The 18,236-nt window shown below is 40.1% G+C and overlaps 2 protein-coding genes and 1 long non-coding RNA gene across 8 annotated transcripts in view; 1 reads left to right on the forward strand and 2 right to left on the reverse strand.

The window, feature by feature from the left end:
* Positions 1-6,341, reverse strand: part of LOC126039786 (uncharacterized) — a 6,878-nt gene extending 537 nt beyond the window's left edge. Inside the window, exons 1-2 of one of the 2 annotated variants that reach the window (XR_007506407.1) lie at positions 5,647-6,341; positions 1-4,088 (exon numbers count right to left, since the gene is read on the reverse strand). The exon at positions 1-4,088 is cut by the window's left edge and continues 537 nt beyond it. This is a non-coding gene — a long non-coding RNA (uncharacterized LOC126039786). Of the gene's footprint in view, positions 4,089-5,606 lie in introns of both variants that reach the window. The other variant, XR_007506408.1, reaches the window with a different exon arrangement.
* A 94-nt stretch (positions 6,342-6,435) lies between these two features.
* Positions 6,436-11,037, forward strand: DNAJC19 (DnaJ heat shock protein family (Hsp40) member C19). The gene is made up of 6 exons (XM_049803425.1): positions 6,436-6,536; positions 7,069-7,120; positions 7,405-7,478; positions 7,845-7,921; positions 8,878-8,948; positions 10,310-11,037. Exons 1-6 carry the CDS (start codon positions 6,534-6,536, stop codon positions 10,378-10,380), a joined length of 348 nt encoding a protein of 115 aa, XP_049659382.1. The 5' UTR covers positions 6,436-6,533; the 3' UTR covers positions 10,381-11,037.
* A 1,414-nt stretch (positions 11,038-12,451) lies between these two features.
* The window catches only part of FXR1 (FMR1 autosomal homolog 1), a 39,072-nt gene continuing 33,287 nt past the window's right edge, over positions 12,452-18,236 (reverse strand). For 3 of the 5 annotated variants that reach the window (XM_049803422.1, XM_049803420.1, XM_049803423.1), the window contains 4 exons: positions 17,806-18,006; positions 16,960-17,040; positions 14,381-14,472; positions 12,452-13,478 (listed from right to left, as the gene is read on the reverse strand). In XM_049803422.1, coding sequence (XP_049659379.1) covers positions 13,308-13,478; positions 14,381-14,472; positions 16,960-17,040; positions 17,806-18,006 — 545 coding nt within the window. In that variant the 3' untranslated portion in view covers positions 12,452-13,307. Of the gene's footprint in view, positions 13,479-14,380; positions 14,473-16,451; positions 16,737-16,959; positions 17,041-17,805; positions 18,007-18,236 lie in introns of those variants that run through there. The other 2 variants (XM_049803421.1, XR_007506406.1) reach the window with 2 other exon arrangements.

The raw sequence follows: 18,236 nt of genomic DNA on the forward strand, positions 1-18,236 counted from the left end.
GTCTGGTAAGGCCACACCTCCCCAGTGTCCCTACTGTAAGAATGGACAGAATGGACATTTAGAGGTGTCCCTAGTCCCTTCCCCTCCTTCCCAAATGAGGTGTTCCAGAAGACCTAGACTACCCTTCCAGCTTCTCCCAGAAAAAAAAACCACAACTGATGTGCTGGTCTCATACTGCTCCCTTTCCACTCGCTGCAGAATGTCACTACTGAAGTGGGGAGAGCAGGATGTGCTTTGTGCAGTACCCTTCACTGGCTAGCAGTCCACCACAGAGTAGGTTTCTTCCTAAGTGAAATCCAGATAAACTTGCATGTTTCAAGAAAAAGGAAAAAAAACCAAACTCACAACCAAAAAACTTACAACATTGCAGACACACCACATTCACCATTCCACATACACCAGTCTCTCAGCAGCACTTTTATTAAATAATCCTATCAGAACAGTAAAAAGGCTTATACATGAATTATTTCTTGTCTACTATGTATTTAAAGGGTAGTGTTTTCCATGCTTGTCTTCAGGTAATTCGATGGCTGTTTGGGTTGCAACAATCTCTGCATAGTCCCTAGGAAGTTTTCATTCTTATCATCTATAGGTCTGACCACATGCCCTCTAATCCTTTCAACCTATATTCCCACTTGAGCAAAAGCCTCTCTGTTTTTTGCCGTGGTTCTTAAATTTGTTTCTTGCTCTGCCTACTGTCTTGAGTCTTCTCTCCCAAAGTCAGTCAGCTGCTCTTAATGAAAAGGAGCAATCTCCCCCTTCCTCTTGATGGTTCCACCTAATCCAGTGATTCTTTTTAATGCAGTGTAACATGCAAACCAACAGCAAAATGCAAACCCAATATTGCCTGTTACTGCTTCCATCATCAACCTGTGCATTACACTTTCAACTTTCAACCTTAATATCACCAACACAACTGCAAAACCCTCTGCTCTCTCCTCAGAAAAACACCTAATGTCCTGAGAAAGCTCCTTAGAAACTCATGGCTGAAGAATGCCATTAAACCATTCTCCTAGGCTGGTAGCTTTCTTCTTGCTCTTTCCCCACCTTCTGCTCTCTGCTCCACCCAAATTTTCCTTGCTGGCTGACAATGTTGACATTTCAATTGTAATCTTTAGGTAGAAGAGGAGCAGATTCTGTTGCAAATCTAAACCTACATTACACAAAGGGACTAGAGCCTACCTGATAGCTGATTCAGGCCTTGATCCTGTGATAATCTCCATGTGGGGGAAACCTAAGAATCAGGACCTTCGTTTTGAAGAACTATTGCTCACTGCAATTCATTGTCAGTGCAAATAAAGGCTTTACTCTTTCCAATTTCTTCACTACAACTACCACAAGCTTGTTTTCTTAATACTTAATAGAGTTTCACAGCACAGACATGCAAGTTTCAGCACCAATCCAGGCAGAATACAAATTTCAAAAATGAAGACTCAAGAGTAATAACAATCAACATAAAACCAGAAATAACATAATAGCTCTGGTAAAACATCAGCATTATCTCACTGCTTTTTCCTCAAATAAGAAGCATAACTCAGGACAATGCAGGTAAAAGATGGTAAGTATCAAACATGACTTTAGAAATTATTGAGAGAGAATACAGTCACATCTAGATTCTGTATTCTTTAGTTCAGCTTCAGGGAATTTTGTGACTTATTTACTAACAATTACAAACCTTGCCCCTCCATCACTTTCCAACAATCCAACCTGTTTTTTAACTGAGCTAGCAAGTCAAATAGTGCCCACTGCAAGTCGGATGGATTCTCATGTGATTGTCACGAACACAGATATGCTGTCACACGTACACGCTTCATCCCTGGTGTCAAATTACAGTGAAATCTTACTTTGTTTGATTAAAAAAATCCACAACCATTCTTACCAAGTGAGAGAATCTCAGTTTATAATTAGTGTCATCCACAGTATGCTCTAATAATTATGATTATCAATTTAATGACAAAGTGATGCTACATATACCAAGCTAATTTAGCCACAGGTAAGAGAGTGCAGCATTGTACTCTGGTACAGATGTTGGGCACACAAAAAGATAGCAGAATCTCAAAAAGGACAAATGAAAAGAAAAAGAAAAGAGATGTGAAACAGACTGGCATAGCCAAAGAAGGTGGAATACGGGCAAAAAGCAGGAAAAAACTTTGCAGGAAAAAAACCCGCCAAGATATTCTACCTAAACTTTATTTTTACAATATATATCTTAAAACAGAAGTAAAAAATGTGCTAAATGTGCCCAAGAAATTCTGTATCTTGGTGTCCCAAGGTGAAAGTCTGCAAGCCTTTAACAGCTTGGTAGTTCAGCCACCGCACATGCAGGCAGAAGCAATGTAAGTTTTGGCCAGCTGTGCATATGACAACATAGAACTGTGATTTTCACCTAAACAAATGTTTAGCAGCCTTATAGGTGCTCTTAGCAGGTACACCACAATCCTTGTGAAAGCACAGCTATCTATTTCACCTCCTGTCCAGTTTGTGGAAGATACAGTTAAGAGAAAGTACTGCCGGATTTCTGCAGAAATAGTCTGCTTTAATGGAAAATTTACTTATGTACTACATATCAGCTGCTTTGGATAGTCCAGTAAGAGAAAGCTTCCAAAAGAAAAATAATCTTCTGTCATGAGTTATTTTAACCCCAGAGTGGAAAACCTGAAAATAGCAGTAGGATAAAACTCTTGACAAAGAAACTACAAAAGCTTCAGAGTTTCTCTGGAAAATAGAAAGGGAGCAGTTTAGAAACACAGTAGGCAAAATAAAAGGTTTTGTACTCCAACTGAGAGTGTATTTCTTAAACGATAATTTTGCTTTCCTCCTGACTTCAAAAACAGACATTCTGCAGAAGGGATAAAAACTGTAGTACATCTATTTCACTTGAGCCCATTAGAGCTTATTAATTTTCCTCTGTGAATGACCTTCCATACACCACCACAAGGCTGACCGATAGAAGATCCAGAGGAACAGGTGCTATAAAATGAACTAACCAGGCAAACAGAACAGAACTTTGATTTCTAATTAGATGGAAACTCTGATGGCAAAAGAAGTCACTTCCAACTTTATTTGTGGGGAAAAACCCATATAAATTCTGGTTCCATGAGGTTTTCTGCATTTTCTGTTTTTGTTTGATTTTGATATTCCTAATGATGGCCGATTCCTGCTTCCTATAAATCAGCAGTAATAACTATTATTTCAGCATTGTGCCCCTGTGTCGACATGACCACCAACGTGGCCATAAAGCTCTAGCTGTACTAGCTTGAAGGACCAAGGCTTTAAAACCCATGAAGCTACCTGTTATGTAATGAGCACAAGATTAATATTTATCTACAGAACCTGAAAAAAATCAAATTTCAGCATATGGCAAGACTTAAAACACTATTTGCTAAGACAGGCATCTAGATGATTAATTTCTGGAGAACACAACCTATATAAAGGTAAAAATTCATAAACCTTATGGTTTCAGAAATAATATATCACAGCTCTGACCCTTCAGGCACTTGTTATTAAAGCTACTCAGATACATAGGTGTTTACTGACTTTGTATGTTGAAATGTGAACTGACATGAACTTAGCTTTTAAAGAGCCAGTCCCTTTCTCCACTGCATACAGGTTTCCTGAGCAGCAGAGGAGGAAAAGGGATTTAGACAAGCTTAGAGCAGCTATTTGAAAATCTATGCAGAGAAAACTTATTTTAATTCTGATACAGATTTGGAAAGTTTAGTGGCAGCATTTAGGCACTGTGGTGAGTAAAGAGATACAATGCTGACACCCATCACCCATGCCAAAGTACTCTAGAGACAGGCAGTGCTAAGAAAGGGAAAGCAACTGTTTCTCCCTTTAGCTAGCAGCGGGCAGAAGAATATTTCATATATCATATACCTCCTAGCAACACACGGCACTTAAAGAAGCCCTGAAAAAAGACCATACTCAAAACATGTTAGAAGTCTCCAAAATATCCTCTTCCTTAGCAAGTGTGGCATTTTGTAACTCTGGCTTTGCCTTCTTCATCCAACATAACATGCTCACAGTCATGTCCAAGCTGGGGCACGTCTAGTTCTCCTTTAGATCTGATAGGCAAGTGCAACAAACTGTGGGAAGAAAAGAAGTTTGGATTGTCTCATGGAGTAAAAAATACATACAGCATATTTTAAAGGAATTATGACATTTCATCTTCAAATGATGTATTATAAATTATTTCATCTAATAATAAAAAAATAATTATTCCATGTCTAGGCTCAGCCAACAGTCTTGTCCAATTGCTGGTATCAAACATGTACCAATAATTCAAATTCCTCCATATCACCACAACTCTTGCCAGGCCTTTCCACTTACAGATAAAAGTTTCCTTTCTCCTCAGTAAAGATGAAATCTCTCTCTTAAGCAAGATCTCCCTTTCTGCCTTTTCTTTAAAGGGTTGTCACAGGAGAAGGACAAGGTATGTTATTAACCCGTTCCCAACCCATGTGGAAGTTTGCACATTTCATTATGTCTGCCCTTTTTCTCTAAAAATGAGAAATTTCACAACAGAAAGAACCACTAAGTGTAAATCTGCAAAATCCCCTTTGCCAGTAGAGTTACGAGTCCTTCTAAACAGGGACTGGGGAAAGTGATGAAAGAAATACAATAAAACTCCCTTTCAGGTAGTTTTTTCCTGAAAGCCACTAAGATCTGGATCTAGCAAAAGGCTCCGTCAAGATGGAAGAATCAAACCTCTTGTAATTAATTACAGGGAAGGATTCCCTGTCTCGGTTTAGATGATATGAAAAATTAAGCACTAGTCATGCCCCAGTAAAGTCATTACCCCCGCTTTTTGACAGAAAAGGGACAAACAGGAAACCATCTTAAAACCAAATTCTCTTCTACAAATGAAGAAAGTCTAGTTAGCTACCAGACCCATACATCTCTACAGACTTTTCTTCCCCCATAAAACAAACTCGTAGTTGTTTTCCACTTGCTAGCTCCCCTTTCCATATTTGAAAAGGTATTATTGCTGTCAGGGGCCTTGTGCTCTGCAACGAATGGATTTGATTCCTTTAGCAAATATAAAAGTTTCATCTCCATCTCGTGAAACACCTGTACAACAGTACAAGTGCCTTAGCCAAAACCTTTCTTCTATCCTCTTTAAAAGGCAGCAGGTTATCTTCTTGTAAGTGTTATTTGGATGACAAGGAAGGAAAGAGACAGGAGACTACCTCCAAACATTATTTCAGAAGATACTAAATCAGGCACTTGAAATTTTAGTGAAAAAAATAATTCAAGCTCAAACTGAAATTATGATATATTCAAAGTGAACTCAGTACTCACAAAAGCTATACAGCAGAAAAGAAAAAGTCTATCTTCCACTGCAAGAGCCAGCAAAATTACAAGCTGCTTAGCCAACAATCAGCTCTCGTACTAAACTGCTTACGGGAGGGCTTGCGAGTCCGAGGCCTTAAGCAACCAAAAGCTAGCTGCCTTTGATCACTAGGTCCTCCAGGAGCCCGTGAGGACACCGACACGTCCTACAAGCACAGAGGATGACACGAAAGCTTTTCACTCCTGCAAACTAAGTATCGGTCAGACAGTAGCGCTCAGAGCTTTGAGTTGTGACCAATTTGAAGTAGTACCTTAGGGCTAAAGGCTGGCATGGTCTCACTGCCATCTTACCAAGTTTCCAAAACTGTGACTTCAGACTCGAACTACTCAGACAGGTGGATGCTCGACTGCTGGGCTGCAGAGACGACAGTATGTCGTTAATAATAGGAAAAGACAAGCACCAGGCCTGCAATTCTGCCTCGTTTCATAGTAATCTTCAGCAGTCAAGTAACCGAGCTTGTCCATCCGGAACCGGTCAGTGTCCGACATGGCCTTTCCGCAGACGGCCCTCCCGAGACGGCCCGCCTCGGGTGGGAACGCATCAGGGACAGAAAGGAGGTGGCAAGAGCACAGCTCACAGAAAAACGGGACCGTCGGGGGGGGCAAATTACTTACACTAAAAACCAAGAAAAATGGGACGGAAGAAAAACCGCTTTTTCTGAAAAAAGCCCCGAATCTGGCGTGTGAGAAGGCTCTGGACCAGGAAGATCTGTGCCATCCCGTTCCTAACCCCACAGCACCGCGCTCCGTTCCCCTTGCAGCCCCCGCCGCCCCGGCCAAGGGCAGACCTCTCCCGCAGCTCCTCTCTGCCAGACACCCACCGGTGCCACCTCCGTGCCTCCGACCCCGCACACCACCGGAGGGCTCCCGCCGCCCCCCGGCCGAGGCGAGGACACTTTTCTTTCTTTTTCTTTCTTTCTTCCTCTCTCTCCTCAGGGACGGGTCCCTGCCGGCTGCCCCCGGGCCCCTCACGCCCCCGCCGGGCCCGGCCCCCTCGCCTGCCCCGGGGCGGTGTCCGCGGTTCCCTCCCCGCCCCGCGCCGCTTTACGACAGCCGGTGGAGGCTTTGCGGCCCGCCCGCTTGCCGTACGGCGAGCCGGCGCCCTCCGGGAGCTCGGCCCGGCGATCGCCAGTGCCCGGGGTCGAGGCCGGGGGCCGGGGCCCGGGGCCGGGGCGGCCATGGTGAGTGCGGCCGGGGGGCCCGGGCCCGGCGGGTCTCGCCGTAGGAGCCGGGGACCGCTTGCGTCTGGGCCGGCAGCTCCCAAGCCCTTCCCCGGTCCGAGGAACTCGGCCCGTCCTTGGCCCGGGCGCGGAGCCGAGGGGCCCGGTGCCCTGGGCCGCGCGGGGAGAGCGCTGCCCCGCACAGGCCGCGGCGGGGCCGGTGGCTCCTGCCTCGGCCCCGGTGCTCTGCGGGGTTGAAGCGCCGCCGGGCTGGGTTTCCCTCGTCCCCCGCAGCTGGGGGGGTCCCGCCTCCCCTGGGCGAGCCCCAGCCCCGGCCCCGCTGCCGTGGCTGCGCCCCTGCGGTCACTCGGAGCGGCGCGGCCGAAGAAGTGGCGTTGTGACCGCTTTTCCCCTAGTCACGCCGTTTTCGACGTATAGACGTGCCCGACCCGCTGTAGAGATCGCCGGGGGGGCTTTTTTTCCTTTTTTTTTTTTTTTTTTTTTTTTTTTTTTCCCTTTGGTAAACGAATACTTCTATGTCTTCCCTGTGCAGGCCAGCACAATGGTGGCGGTTGGCCTGACCATAGCGGCAGCCGGATTTGCAGGTTTGTAGGCGACGGGAGGGTGCTGAACGCCCAGTTGTACTTGTCGTTGCCGGCTTCAGTACTGATGAATTTTAAGGTAGTTTAATAGCTGATACGGGACGCCCTTTTGGGAGAGCCTGTGTTGACAAGCATGGCTGTAACTAAACAAAAGATCAACGCTTTTACTTTTTTATGTCCTCCAAAAGTTTATTCTACGCTCTAATCCATAAGTTACCAGTTGCACGGGATTGCTAAATCTTTACAAAACTTTATACTTAGCCTCGTTCAACACTGATTTCTTTAAGGTCGCTATGCACTAAAAGCTATGAAGCAAATGGAGCCACAAGTAAAACAAGCGCTTCAGAATCTACCGAAACCTGTAAGTTTTTGTTTTATCAGTAGCATCTTTTTATTTAAAAGTTTACTTGGTGAAATAACTACAGACTATTGTCTCTGTATAGTATTGCTGTATTTTCTTCTAATGCTAAGCATAATTTTGTCAGTAATAACAGAACTAATCTCAGACATTCTGGTGGTGGTTGACTAATAGAGAACTTGTTTTGGCAATTTTAAGTACTCATTTAAATAATGATACTCCAGCTGAATTTCTTATTACAAGCGCAAAAGCAGCTTTGCAGTATTCTTACAGACAAAAAGCTCAGCAGCTACTAAAGAAATAATGAGTTGTTTTAACTGATAAACTTAAAAATTGGTGGGTTTTAAACGAACATATTTTCTCTTTCAGGCCTTCAGTGGTTATTACAGAGGTGGATTTGAACCCAAAATGACTAAACGAGAAGCAGCTTTAATACTAGGAGTGAGGTAAAAGGAAATTTATTAGAAATGAAAGGTAAAGAGGTGGCTATGGTGTTACCTAGTTGCTGGCCTGGTTTGAGGAGGACATAATTCTCAGTGCTTAAGGCTGTCCTATGCCCAGCCTCTCCTGGGAATGTCACTGCCAAGTCAGGAAATACCAAGCAGCCTTTCAGGATTTTCTGTACTTAATTGGGATTCTTTGCTGCATGTTAGCTTGCTTAAAACTAACTCTAGCTGGACTTCCGTACATCTGCAAATCCCTAGCACATTCAAAAGCTGCGTACAGGTCCAGGTAAATACACCATATTCAGGAAGCCTTGGGGTTTACTCGGCGTGGGGAACACGGTTGTGCTGTCTGCTTGTGGTTCCTGTCACTGGTGAATTTCAGATAGATGCAGCCTGAAGGTGCTGCAAACCCACTTCCTGCACGTGGAGTAAATTCATTCCTTATTCTAGAATATCTTAGATATGAGTAAGGTAGCTATCCCTGCCAAAACTTCAAGAGACTTAAGACCAAATACACAAATTTATCTAATAAGATTCAGAATAAGAACCATTTCTGTTTGAAGGCAACTTCCACCTGTGAAGTTTGTATATAAACAGTTTGCTGTTTTTTTGTTAAGTAAAATTTGCTCTTGATTTATTTTTTTCCTCCAGCCTTTAGGAAGTTGTCCCAGTAAAACTGTTACAACATCGCTCTGTTTCTTTTCAACTGTGCAAATGACCCCCACCATCTCAGACTGCTATAGCATGTCTTCTTCAGCATACAGTGTTTTGGAAAAGCCTTAGAAACCCTTGCCAGGGCTTACATGCTACACATCAATAATAGGAAAGGAAAAACATACGTGTAAGCCGAAGAGTTTATGGATAAGACAGAGTGCTTGCTTGTCGTAAGACATCTTTTAAAGATCTGGGGGATTTCATGAGGTTGCCTTAAGTCAGTTTTTCTCTCTCTTTTAAAGCCCTACAGCCAACAGAAGTAAAATTAGAGAAGCTCATAGACGGATCATGCTTCTGAATCATCCAGATAAAGGTAAGTAAGTTAGGTCACACCAATTAATTAATACATGTTTTTAAGACAGATTAATAGAACTATGTAGGGAAGAAGTGACTGACATATGACTACCTCAGCTACTAAAAAAAGCCCAGAAAACTCTTGAGTGAAAACAAATTTTAGGGTGCCTTAATCATTATGGTTTTGGAGCATATTTTTGTGTTTGAATGCTCTAAAGCAAGCAGGCAGATTCAGCAGGTCAGCTTGTTACTTGTTCTATCTTCTGTGCATATCAGACTAAAACATGATTTGTTAAAATGAGACTTAAAATTGCCTTAATTTTAGATGAAAGCCCAGAGTGTATTTGTGTGCTTTATGTACCATGTGAGTCTGAGTTTGTTTGAATGTACTGGGAATTCACCATAAATGGGAAGTATTGAGCCTTCAGTGTCTGTTGAAGACACTAAACTATGAAATATTTCTGTTTGTGGCACTCTGAAGGCTCAGAATCTAGTTAAAATTAATTAACTTGAAGCATCTATACCTGTTCTAAATTCTGTTTACTTCAGTAAATCAGAATCAGATGTTAGTGCTTGGCATTTAACTTTTTAAGCCTCACTTAAAAGGTAAAATGGCTTCCTTTAAAGCGACTGCTCAACTTCATTACTTCTATGCACCAAAATCTCAAATAATCCTTGGGATGTGCCTTTCATAGATAATATCTAGTGGAAGTTAACTTGAAAATTAACTTTACTGCATATATGCAGAACCTAAAAATAGCTATCCAAAGACTTCTGGGAGCATTTCACATGTTTTACACGACCTAAGTAAGTTAAATTAAGCTTCAAGTAAATAGAGTAATTCTAGTACTAGTACATGGTATACATGTTACAAATACATGCTACAGACCTTTGCACCTCATGGTCAGTTAGTTACAATTTCAGTGCACTTGCATTGTGGATTCTCTTTCAGTATCTTCCCAAGTCACTTGTCCCGTTTAAAAACTGAACTAGTCCAGCAGCAGTTCATATGCTGGCCTTGAACTAGGGGAGAAAGTTTTATCTGCAGACTTGTTCGTTTAATGCTTCTGAATTCTCAACAAACTGTATGCTAAGTCATTAGTGACCACTTCATTTATGACCGATAAAACTTGAGAAAAACCCCACTCCAATAAACTAAAAGCAACCTAACAGGAATGAGCTGTCTGCACACTTAGCTACTGCAGTGACTGTGTGCGTAAACTTACATGGCTTGAGTTATAATGCAGTTTGTTCTTTAACTTGAATAACTTTCAGACCATACTCTTCACTTTTTTTTTCCTGTGTACTGTGGCATTATTAATACCACAGAGGGTAAATATTTTTTTCATCTGATGTGACACGAGGTTATCTTTCTTCTAGGTGGCTCCCCGTACGTAGCAGCCAAAATCAATGAAGCTAAAGATTTACTGGAGGACCAAGCTAAAAAATGAATGAGAGAGAAAATCAGAGGGTTTGTCCATGCAAATGATTATTTTTGATAAATGGCTGAAGAAAAGTTATAATGTCAGTCTTTGACTTAATATAAATGAAGCTGCAAATATGAATTCGGGGAGGTACTTCCCTCCCCACTCACTTCTTAGTCACTTTTGGGGGAAACGTGTGAGGGAGTGAGGCTTAAAAGTTTTTTGCGTAGCTGTTTGTTATTAAGCAGCAAAATCTGCCACTCAGATATTTTCAGTGTAAAAGAATAATAACTGCGTTGGGCCAATGCATGTTACCAGATACAGGTAGACAGACTTACATGCTGTTACGTAATTTTTGTTAAACTAGCTATGTTTGAAGTTCACGCTGCTGTTCTTTCATATGCCAAAGCCAGCATCATGAATTGGTTTGGGGAGGGGGTGGGAAAAAAAAAGAGGATTTATTTGATGGGAAGAATTGAGACAGATGTATGGTTGTCTCTGACTGAAGAAATAAAGGACAGGAAATAATGTACACAGTTGTGTTTGCCTTGTGAAAAACAAGGTTGGCTGGGTGGCCTTCTTAAGTGTTACTTACTTATGGGTCTGGAATGTCCCAGGTATTTTTAGTAACTTTGTTTTTAATGAATTTTATAGCATTTAATAAATTCTAGACTTGTAATATAAGTACTGTAGTTTTACACATTACCTTGCATTACAAAATTAGAATTTACATAGGGTTTGCGTTTATAGTAATTAGGAAACAGGAACTCTTTACAAGACCATCCATGACACCATGATTTATCATGCTGCATGAAGTGTTAATGTTAACCCAGCCCAGCAGCTGTCTTTGTAAGTGTCTGAATTAGGGCCAATGAGTTCTGTCATACTCCAAGGATCTTGCAAGTCTTTCTGCAACTGCAGTAAAACTGCTGTACAGCATGTGTAAGAGTTAACACCCATCTGTTCATGAATACAATGGATTTCAGAGCTTTTGTTTTTCTAGAAGTAACAAGCCTCTACTTCAGAGTACTCCTGTAAGTAGTCTTGTGTCCTCTGCGTAAACGTTGGCTGCTATGTTGCTGCATTTCTGCAGACTAGTTACAGGCTGTTTAGTAAGGATTATCTGAACAACAGTAAGGAAGCGTCTGATGCCTTCAGAAGAGAGGATCAACTTGGTAACGTGAGGATGAAATGGAAAACATTTAGAACCTATAGAGAGAGGGGCATAACTTTGCTTTACTACAGATATTAAAGTGCAGTGAAAAAAACAGCTAGAACATTGCCATGCAGCAGTTCCAGAGTACATGTTATTTCAAACCAATGCAGAATGCTACTGTACTTAGTCTTTCCCTGCTGAATAATACTTTTTTAAACATAGTTGTGGGGTTTCTTTCCCTTCCTCATTTTTTACATTTTCTCCACTCTTGTGGCTGCCTTATCAGTTGAGATGCTTGTGCACACTTCAGTTACAACAATTTAACTGTTTGCTCTCCAGGAGGGAACACTGTTTATGAGTGTCAACACTTAAGTCATATTAAAAACTCTGCATCTCCTTAAATGAAATACATACCCAAACCAAGTTGGTACAACTCTAGTGTGGCTGTATCAGGTAAAGCAGCTGGAGTCACAGGTAGTGCAGAATACTTGGTTTTGTCCTTATTCACTTCTGATGAAATCAGGTAAGACAGAATTTTTTTCTTTCAAGTCAGCACAACTTCACTACTACCAGTTTGCTCTGACTTCTTACAACAGCTCTTGCTACCTGGATGTTTTTCCATACCTGTTTTCTGCTTCATTGCTCATGTGCCTGAAAAGATGTGTTTTCGTGTCACACTTCTAACGTATCACTTAAAAACTACATCTGCATTAATTCCTATATATGTTAGTCAGGTTATGTGATTCTCCAAGATAAGAAGTCTGGTTTTAGACTTGTTAACTGATGTTTTACATCATCTCCTTAAAGAATGGAAGATTAGCATGTTAGAAAACTCTTATGAAAGAGTTAGAGGTTCAAGCTGCCTCACAAGTAAGTTTCAAATGTTAGTGTTAACAGCTTGAAAACAAAGTCAATAGTAATTTAAATTTCTGATAGAAACAGTCAACAGATGGAAGATCAAAGTTTATTTTCTTTTACTACCAGCATACAAAAAAAACATATTGCACATCAAACAACCAAAACAAAAATAAAAATACTCTACTAAGGACTAACATATGTAGTTTATACAGAATAAACTTTCTGGAAATTGATCTTTTCAGTAGTTCAGGTTATGTCTTAATGGACATGACTAATTCAGCTTAGTGTTAACTAAAGCTATGTTTGATTTTTAAATACTGTACAGTTTAATAAATAAACCAAACAAAGCCTCAATGTAGAACAGTCACTGCCAATGTCACCCAGTATCCCTGCAGATTATGAGAATTTAACAAATGTATTCCAGTGGTCTGCAGATTTTTCCTCTACATACAGCATTTAAAAAACATGTATTAAAACAGACCAGTTTCCAGACTAAACTAATGGAGAAATTACATTTCAGTGCAAAATATTTTAGACTGCATTTCTTTCTAGTATTCCTCAGGTGAAGAAGTGGTTGCATATTATTAAAAATGTAACAAAAGCAGCTAATGCTTTCATAAAGAGTATTATGTTAGGGATCCCCCTCACATCTTTGCCATATTTTGAAAACAAAATAACATTTCCTATAGCCAGCAATTTTGTTTATTTAAATGTTACATATACTATCTCAAGGCACATCTGATGATATATTTATAACACAGTAGGTGTCAAAGTATGTTTAACATATGATTTCTTCAGGATCCCTCCCCTTTCTGTATTCCAAAATGGAGGAACTGAAAGTGCGGTGTCAAGACTGGCGATCCATATTCTATCTTTGGCAAGCTTATACAAGCACTATTTTAAATGTAATGTAAAAGAACTGTAAACTAGGAACTTCAGTTTATGAAACACCATTCAGCACTGCTTCTTCCTGATTATTTCCATCTTCTTGAACAGTAACTTTCTTTTCATCAGGGCTGTGCTGTAGTTTAGAAGGCTCATCCCCAGAAGTTGTAGCCGGACCATTCACTGCCTTTTCGGAAGGGCTGTTTTCATCAATCGCGTCTTTTGCCTTGCAAAAACAAAACCAGGGAAATATTAAAAATTCTGTAAAAATACAGAGTGTAATCTAAATTTCCCTCTGGCTCACACAGCAGCTTTGCAATAGGAAACACCTTGTCTGTCTGTGCCAGTATCCCATCATTTACAGAATCCTACTACTCATCTTGTCATTTTTACATCACTTTTGTATCAAGACACTGTGGAGGAAATTGTGCCAAGGTAACCCTGAGACAGCATACCCAGAATGTTTTATTTCACAATCTCAACTTCTTCATTGGCCTAGACAAATTAACTGAAAACTTGAGTTCTACACCCCTTTCAAAGTCCATGGTAAGAATAGATTTTGTTAATCATGTAGCAATGGATCTTTCTTATTTTACTAAACTTGGATGTAACTTGCAGCAGTAAGTTCAATGTTACTTTAGAAGTAAAGGAATTCTGCTTTAGTCAGTTCTGAGTATTATTTTTTTATGCTATGTAATGCCATTCTGATCCTTCAAGGAGAACAGATCTCAAATCTATGATCTTTGCAACAGTACTTCTTTCTAAAACAGTTTGTACAAGTCACTAAACATGGTAGCTAGTATCCTCTATTTATAAAGTGTTTTGAGGATTAGTTCTCAAGACTCATCTGTGGATAGTTTTCACATTTTGTTATGTAATGCTGTATTAGTGAGTGTAATATTTTAAAATGTGTAAAGACTTAATTTGAGCATTACACTGGTCACTGAAGTCTGCAGTGATAGTCTACATACAAGTCAGTGTCAGTTTTTACTCAGGGCCATCTTTGCTTTTAATGATTGATTTGTAGTCAAATGAGGGTAAACTAAATGAAGCATTCCTTTACTGTTTTGCTGCAAGGGAAGAAAAAAAAAAAGGAAACATACATTAGAGAATAAATTATCATCTTACCGTTTCTTTCTTGGTTTTGGCTAGTGTCTCCTTTGGAGGGTTTCTCTGTCTACTTTGAGATTCAGCTCGTGATATATAATCAGCTACTGTTACTGTTCAAGGAAAAAAATTACAGTGATGCTCACATCAGAAGTCTAATTTAGCATTAAGCTTCATATGTCTTTTCTGTACAAGTTACACTGTAACTGGGAGACATCTCACAAAAGGCCTTCACACTTACAGGTATCAGCTACATAGCAAGGATCGATTTGTGTCTGTTGTTAAATACAATTTTCAGTTAAATCAGTGGTAACATGACAATCTGAAGGTGAAATTTTAAAGTTAATAAAATACTGATTTTGGTCCAATTGTAAATTTTATTGGAAAATAAGGGCTTTCAGTACTGGGTTTGAAGAGATCAGCCTGTAGGCTCTTTAAATACAGACTGTGTCATTGGGTTTTTACTACCTGGAGTAGTAAAGAATTTCACACTGATAAAATGAAGGTATGTTAAAATACGAGAAGAATTGGGGGAGGTTCAGAATATGGTATCACTTACGATAAAGTGGCATTCAAATCTTTGTTACTTCGTGAAGCTATTGGCAAGAGAACTCACCCTCCTCCTGGTATTCAAAATGCAATCCACTCCGTTAACTCCGGCTTGTGGATGGGTGGATTAATTGTGGTGTGTGTACAGACACACAGAGGGGCTCTGTATGAGCGAGCCATGTTTGCACTGTTAGGGCTACACTTACTGGATGCCGGCCAGGGGTTTTCTGACCTCTTTTTACCACTTCAGTGCATGTTCTCATAGCCTGGTTTTGTCTTATCCCACCCTCTTGTAACCACACCACTTGAGGGTCAATTCTATTTTTAGATTACGTAGTACTACAGATTTAAATATACACTTGTATCTTTGAGGAGCTAAAGCACATTAGAGTTGGCAAGCATTATCTGTTGAACAGTGCAGTCAATTCTATTTAGTGCATCATGCATTCAGGTGAACTATTTTTCTGGATTTGGGTATGACTGCATGAAACCTAAATCAGAAGATGAAGTACAGCACATGAATTTTCTGCTGCAGTAATTGGGACTTCTTACAACTGGGTCCCTGCATAATTGTCAAGACCAAGTGAGTTTCTGCATAAGGAGAATTATTTCTTTAAAAGGAGGTTACGCATCCAACTCCTCTAATGTAAAGATGAAACGTGTTTTATGCACACAGGGTAAGACACCGATTCTTAGTATTCATGTAGGTAGTAGGAACCCAAAATGTATAGCAATGTAAATTGAATTATACAACTAAATGACTTAAGTATGTTGTTAGCATGTTAGTTCCTTCTGTCTTAATTTCACTCACTACACACCTACTAAGTGTTTATGAAAAGATTAAATTATTAGGGCATTTTTCACAAGGACAGTATAACTTAACTACAAATGCTCTTACTGTTGCATTTAAAAATATTTATTATGCAAACTGAAAATGGTATCTTGAACAAAGACATCAACAGGAAAAACCGGAGAAATCTTGTTTGGGAAATTTCGTTTTGTTCTTAGAATGAGACTGAAGCTATTGTCGAGATGACTAAAATCTCTTTATGTTGCTGGCAGAAATTAGTTTCTTAGAAGTAAAAGCTGAAATCCATTTTTACTTTTTCCACCCCTTGATAAACTCATATCACTGTTACAAACTAGAATGTTGAAAAGTAATGGGTTACTTTGGGTTTGGTTTTTTTTTTTTAGGAGGGTGGGCTGCTTTTTTTTCCTCCCCCAAGTTTTAGTTAGTGTAATGCAACAACTGTTTTCTTCTTAATCAAATGTTGTATGAGCACCACAGATAAAAGGAAGACAAATATGGGTGAAATTTTGAACCTGTCAATCTAGAAGACCTTCTGTTACTACCTTACGCCATGTATGTACAAGCACTTTCTAAATAGGGCATTATATTGAAAATTAGCTAGTTCACCTTTAACATTTCAAGTGTTAGTACACACAAAAGAAATGCAACAAGCCACAACAACAAAAAAATTGGAAACATGCAATTTCATTTAAATTCCTCCTCCTTCCCCCCCTCAATTTGTAGATGACTTACAAACGTTCACAAAAGCCGAGGACTGATAGCAGCAGTTTGATACAGGCACAGGACTGGCAGATCCCATGCGAGCTCCCTCACAGCGCTCTGCCAGGGCGCCCGCATCCTGCCATTCCAACTCTTTGCTTCTCAGCCAGCGCTGAAAAGGTTGTGTCACATTCCGTGCAAGGGCACAGATGCAAGTGAGTGCAGATCATGAACCTTCATGTTTGTCTTGATCCTGGACCACTGAACTCAACAGCAGTTTGGCTATTGACTTCAATGAGAACTGGATCAGAAGCGTAACTCGTATGTCCAAGCAAAAAGTTAGACATTATAAATTAGTTTCATTAGGCAGATTAAGAACTTTTATAAGTTCTCCTAGTAGAAGAAATATCTTTCATCTTATCTAGTAGTCTTATTAGTTATTGAGTAACCTTTTTATATTATGCAGCTATATGTAAAACAGCAGACACAACATTCTCTCATGCTTTTGACCTGAGATTACCCACAGCTCCACTCGAATTACCTGGCTGTCTATCTTCTGCCTGACCCCTGAAGCGACGCCTGCGGCTACGATTGCGTCGCTGGGGTTTTTTGTCACTATCATCTGCAATTGCAAAGTTTACCATGAACTATTTCTGATGACAAAATAAAAAAAATAAATTCTTCAGCAGTTTCAGCATGGGGCATTTAAAATGGCTTCTGTTAAAGAGACAGGCTAAATTAGACAGGCTGAAAGAAAAACATAACTTTATACTGAAAGCATACACAATAATGCAAAAGCTAGATTTTACTTTTTGCTCTTGGCTCATTAAAACATTTAGGCATATGCTTAATGACCTCAGATTTCATTTATTAAAAATAACCAATATGTCAAATTTTTGCCACATAACCCATGAAATAAGATGTTTTTATTCTACATTACTAAGCAACAGATTATATTCTTGTCCCAGTGAGTATCAAGAAAATTTACTGAGGGAAAGTACTGAAGCAGAAGCTGGGTAGAGACAATTAACAGCTACTTAAGTAGCTTTCCTGCACTGGGACTGAGGTTACCAAGGACAAAACAGACTGCTGATCCAACAGCACTTTCTATGAAAGCAGCAGTCCTAATGGGAAACAAGTTAGTCTTTGGTGTCTCCATCAGACAGTTTTTACAAAAAGAGGCATATGAAAATACTAGTGGAGCTCAGTAAACAGGAGATTTCATGGCAGAACCATGGAGGAAGTCTTTCTTTAATCAGACAGCAACCTTTAACAGAACAATGATTCGTCACTAACAAAAATGAACAAGTGTTTGTTTCACTACACTTACATGGACAACATTTTTTTTTTAGCTTGTTCTGGGACTATTGTCCAACTGTTTACATACCTAAACCATTCTCATTAACAGAAGCTGTATCAGACTCTGTCATTCCATCCATGAGAACAGCATCTTCATCAGTCCTTCGCCGGCGTGACCTCCTGCGACGGTTACTACTGTGGTGAGATTCACTAGCATCGGTATCCACAGTCTGGTCTGACTCCGTGTTATCAAGCAAGCTGTAAGGGTTGCTGTCCGGATCTTTAAGCACTAAACAAACAAAATGTTTCCATTTAAGATACCGCAGTTACATATAATTTGATTTCCATCTGTGTTTGAAAGTTCAAAATACAAAGCAACCTTACGAAAACGTATAATACGCAGAACTACAGCATTTATGATTTCATGTGGGTTCCCCTCTGACTCTAATCCAACAGTAAGTATTCTGAGGCACCACAACAGGCGCTTATATTATTTTGTCACAAAGATTTCCAAGGTGA

This window comes from Accipiter gentilis, chromosome 6, assembly GCF_929443795.1.
Source record: "Accipiter gentilis chromosome 6, bAccGen1.1, whole genome shotgun sequence".
NCBI classification, from domain to species: Eukaryota; Metazoa; Chordata; class Aves; order Accipitriformes; family Accipitridae; genus Astur; species Astur gentilis.

Coding starts and splice junctions, on each gene's coding strand:
- DNAJC19 (XM_049803425.1), top strand. Junction 7,922..8,877: donor GCTTTAATACTAGGAGTGAG/GTAAAAGGAAAT, acceptor TCTCTTTTAAAG/CCCTACAGCCAACAGAAGTA. Junction 8,949..10,309: donor TCTGAATCATCCAGATAAAG/GTAAGTAAGTTA, acceptor TCTTTCTTCTAG/GTGGCTCCCCGTACGTAGCA.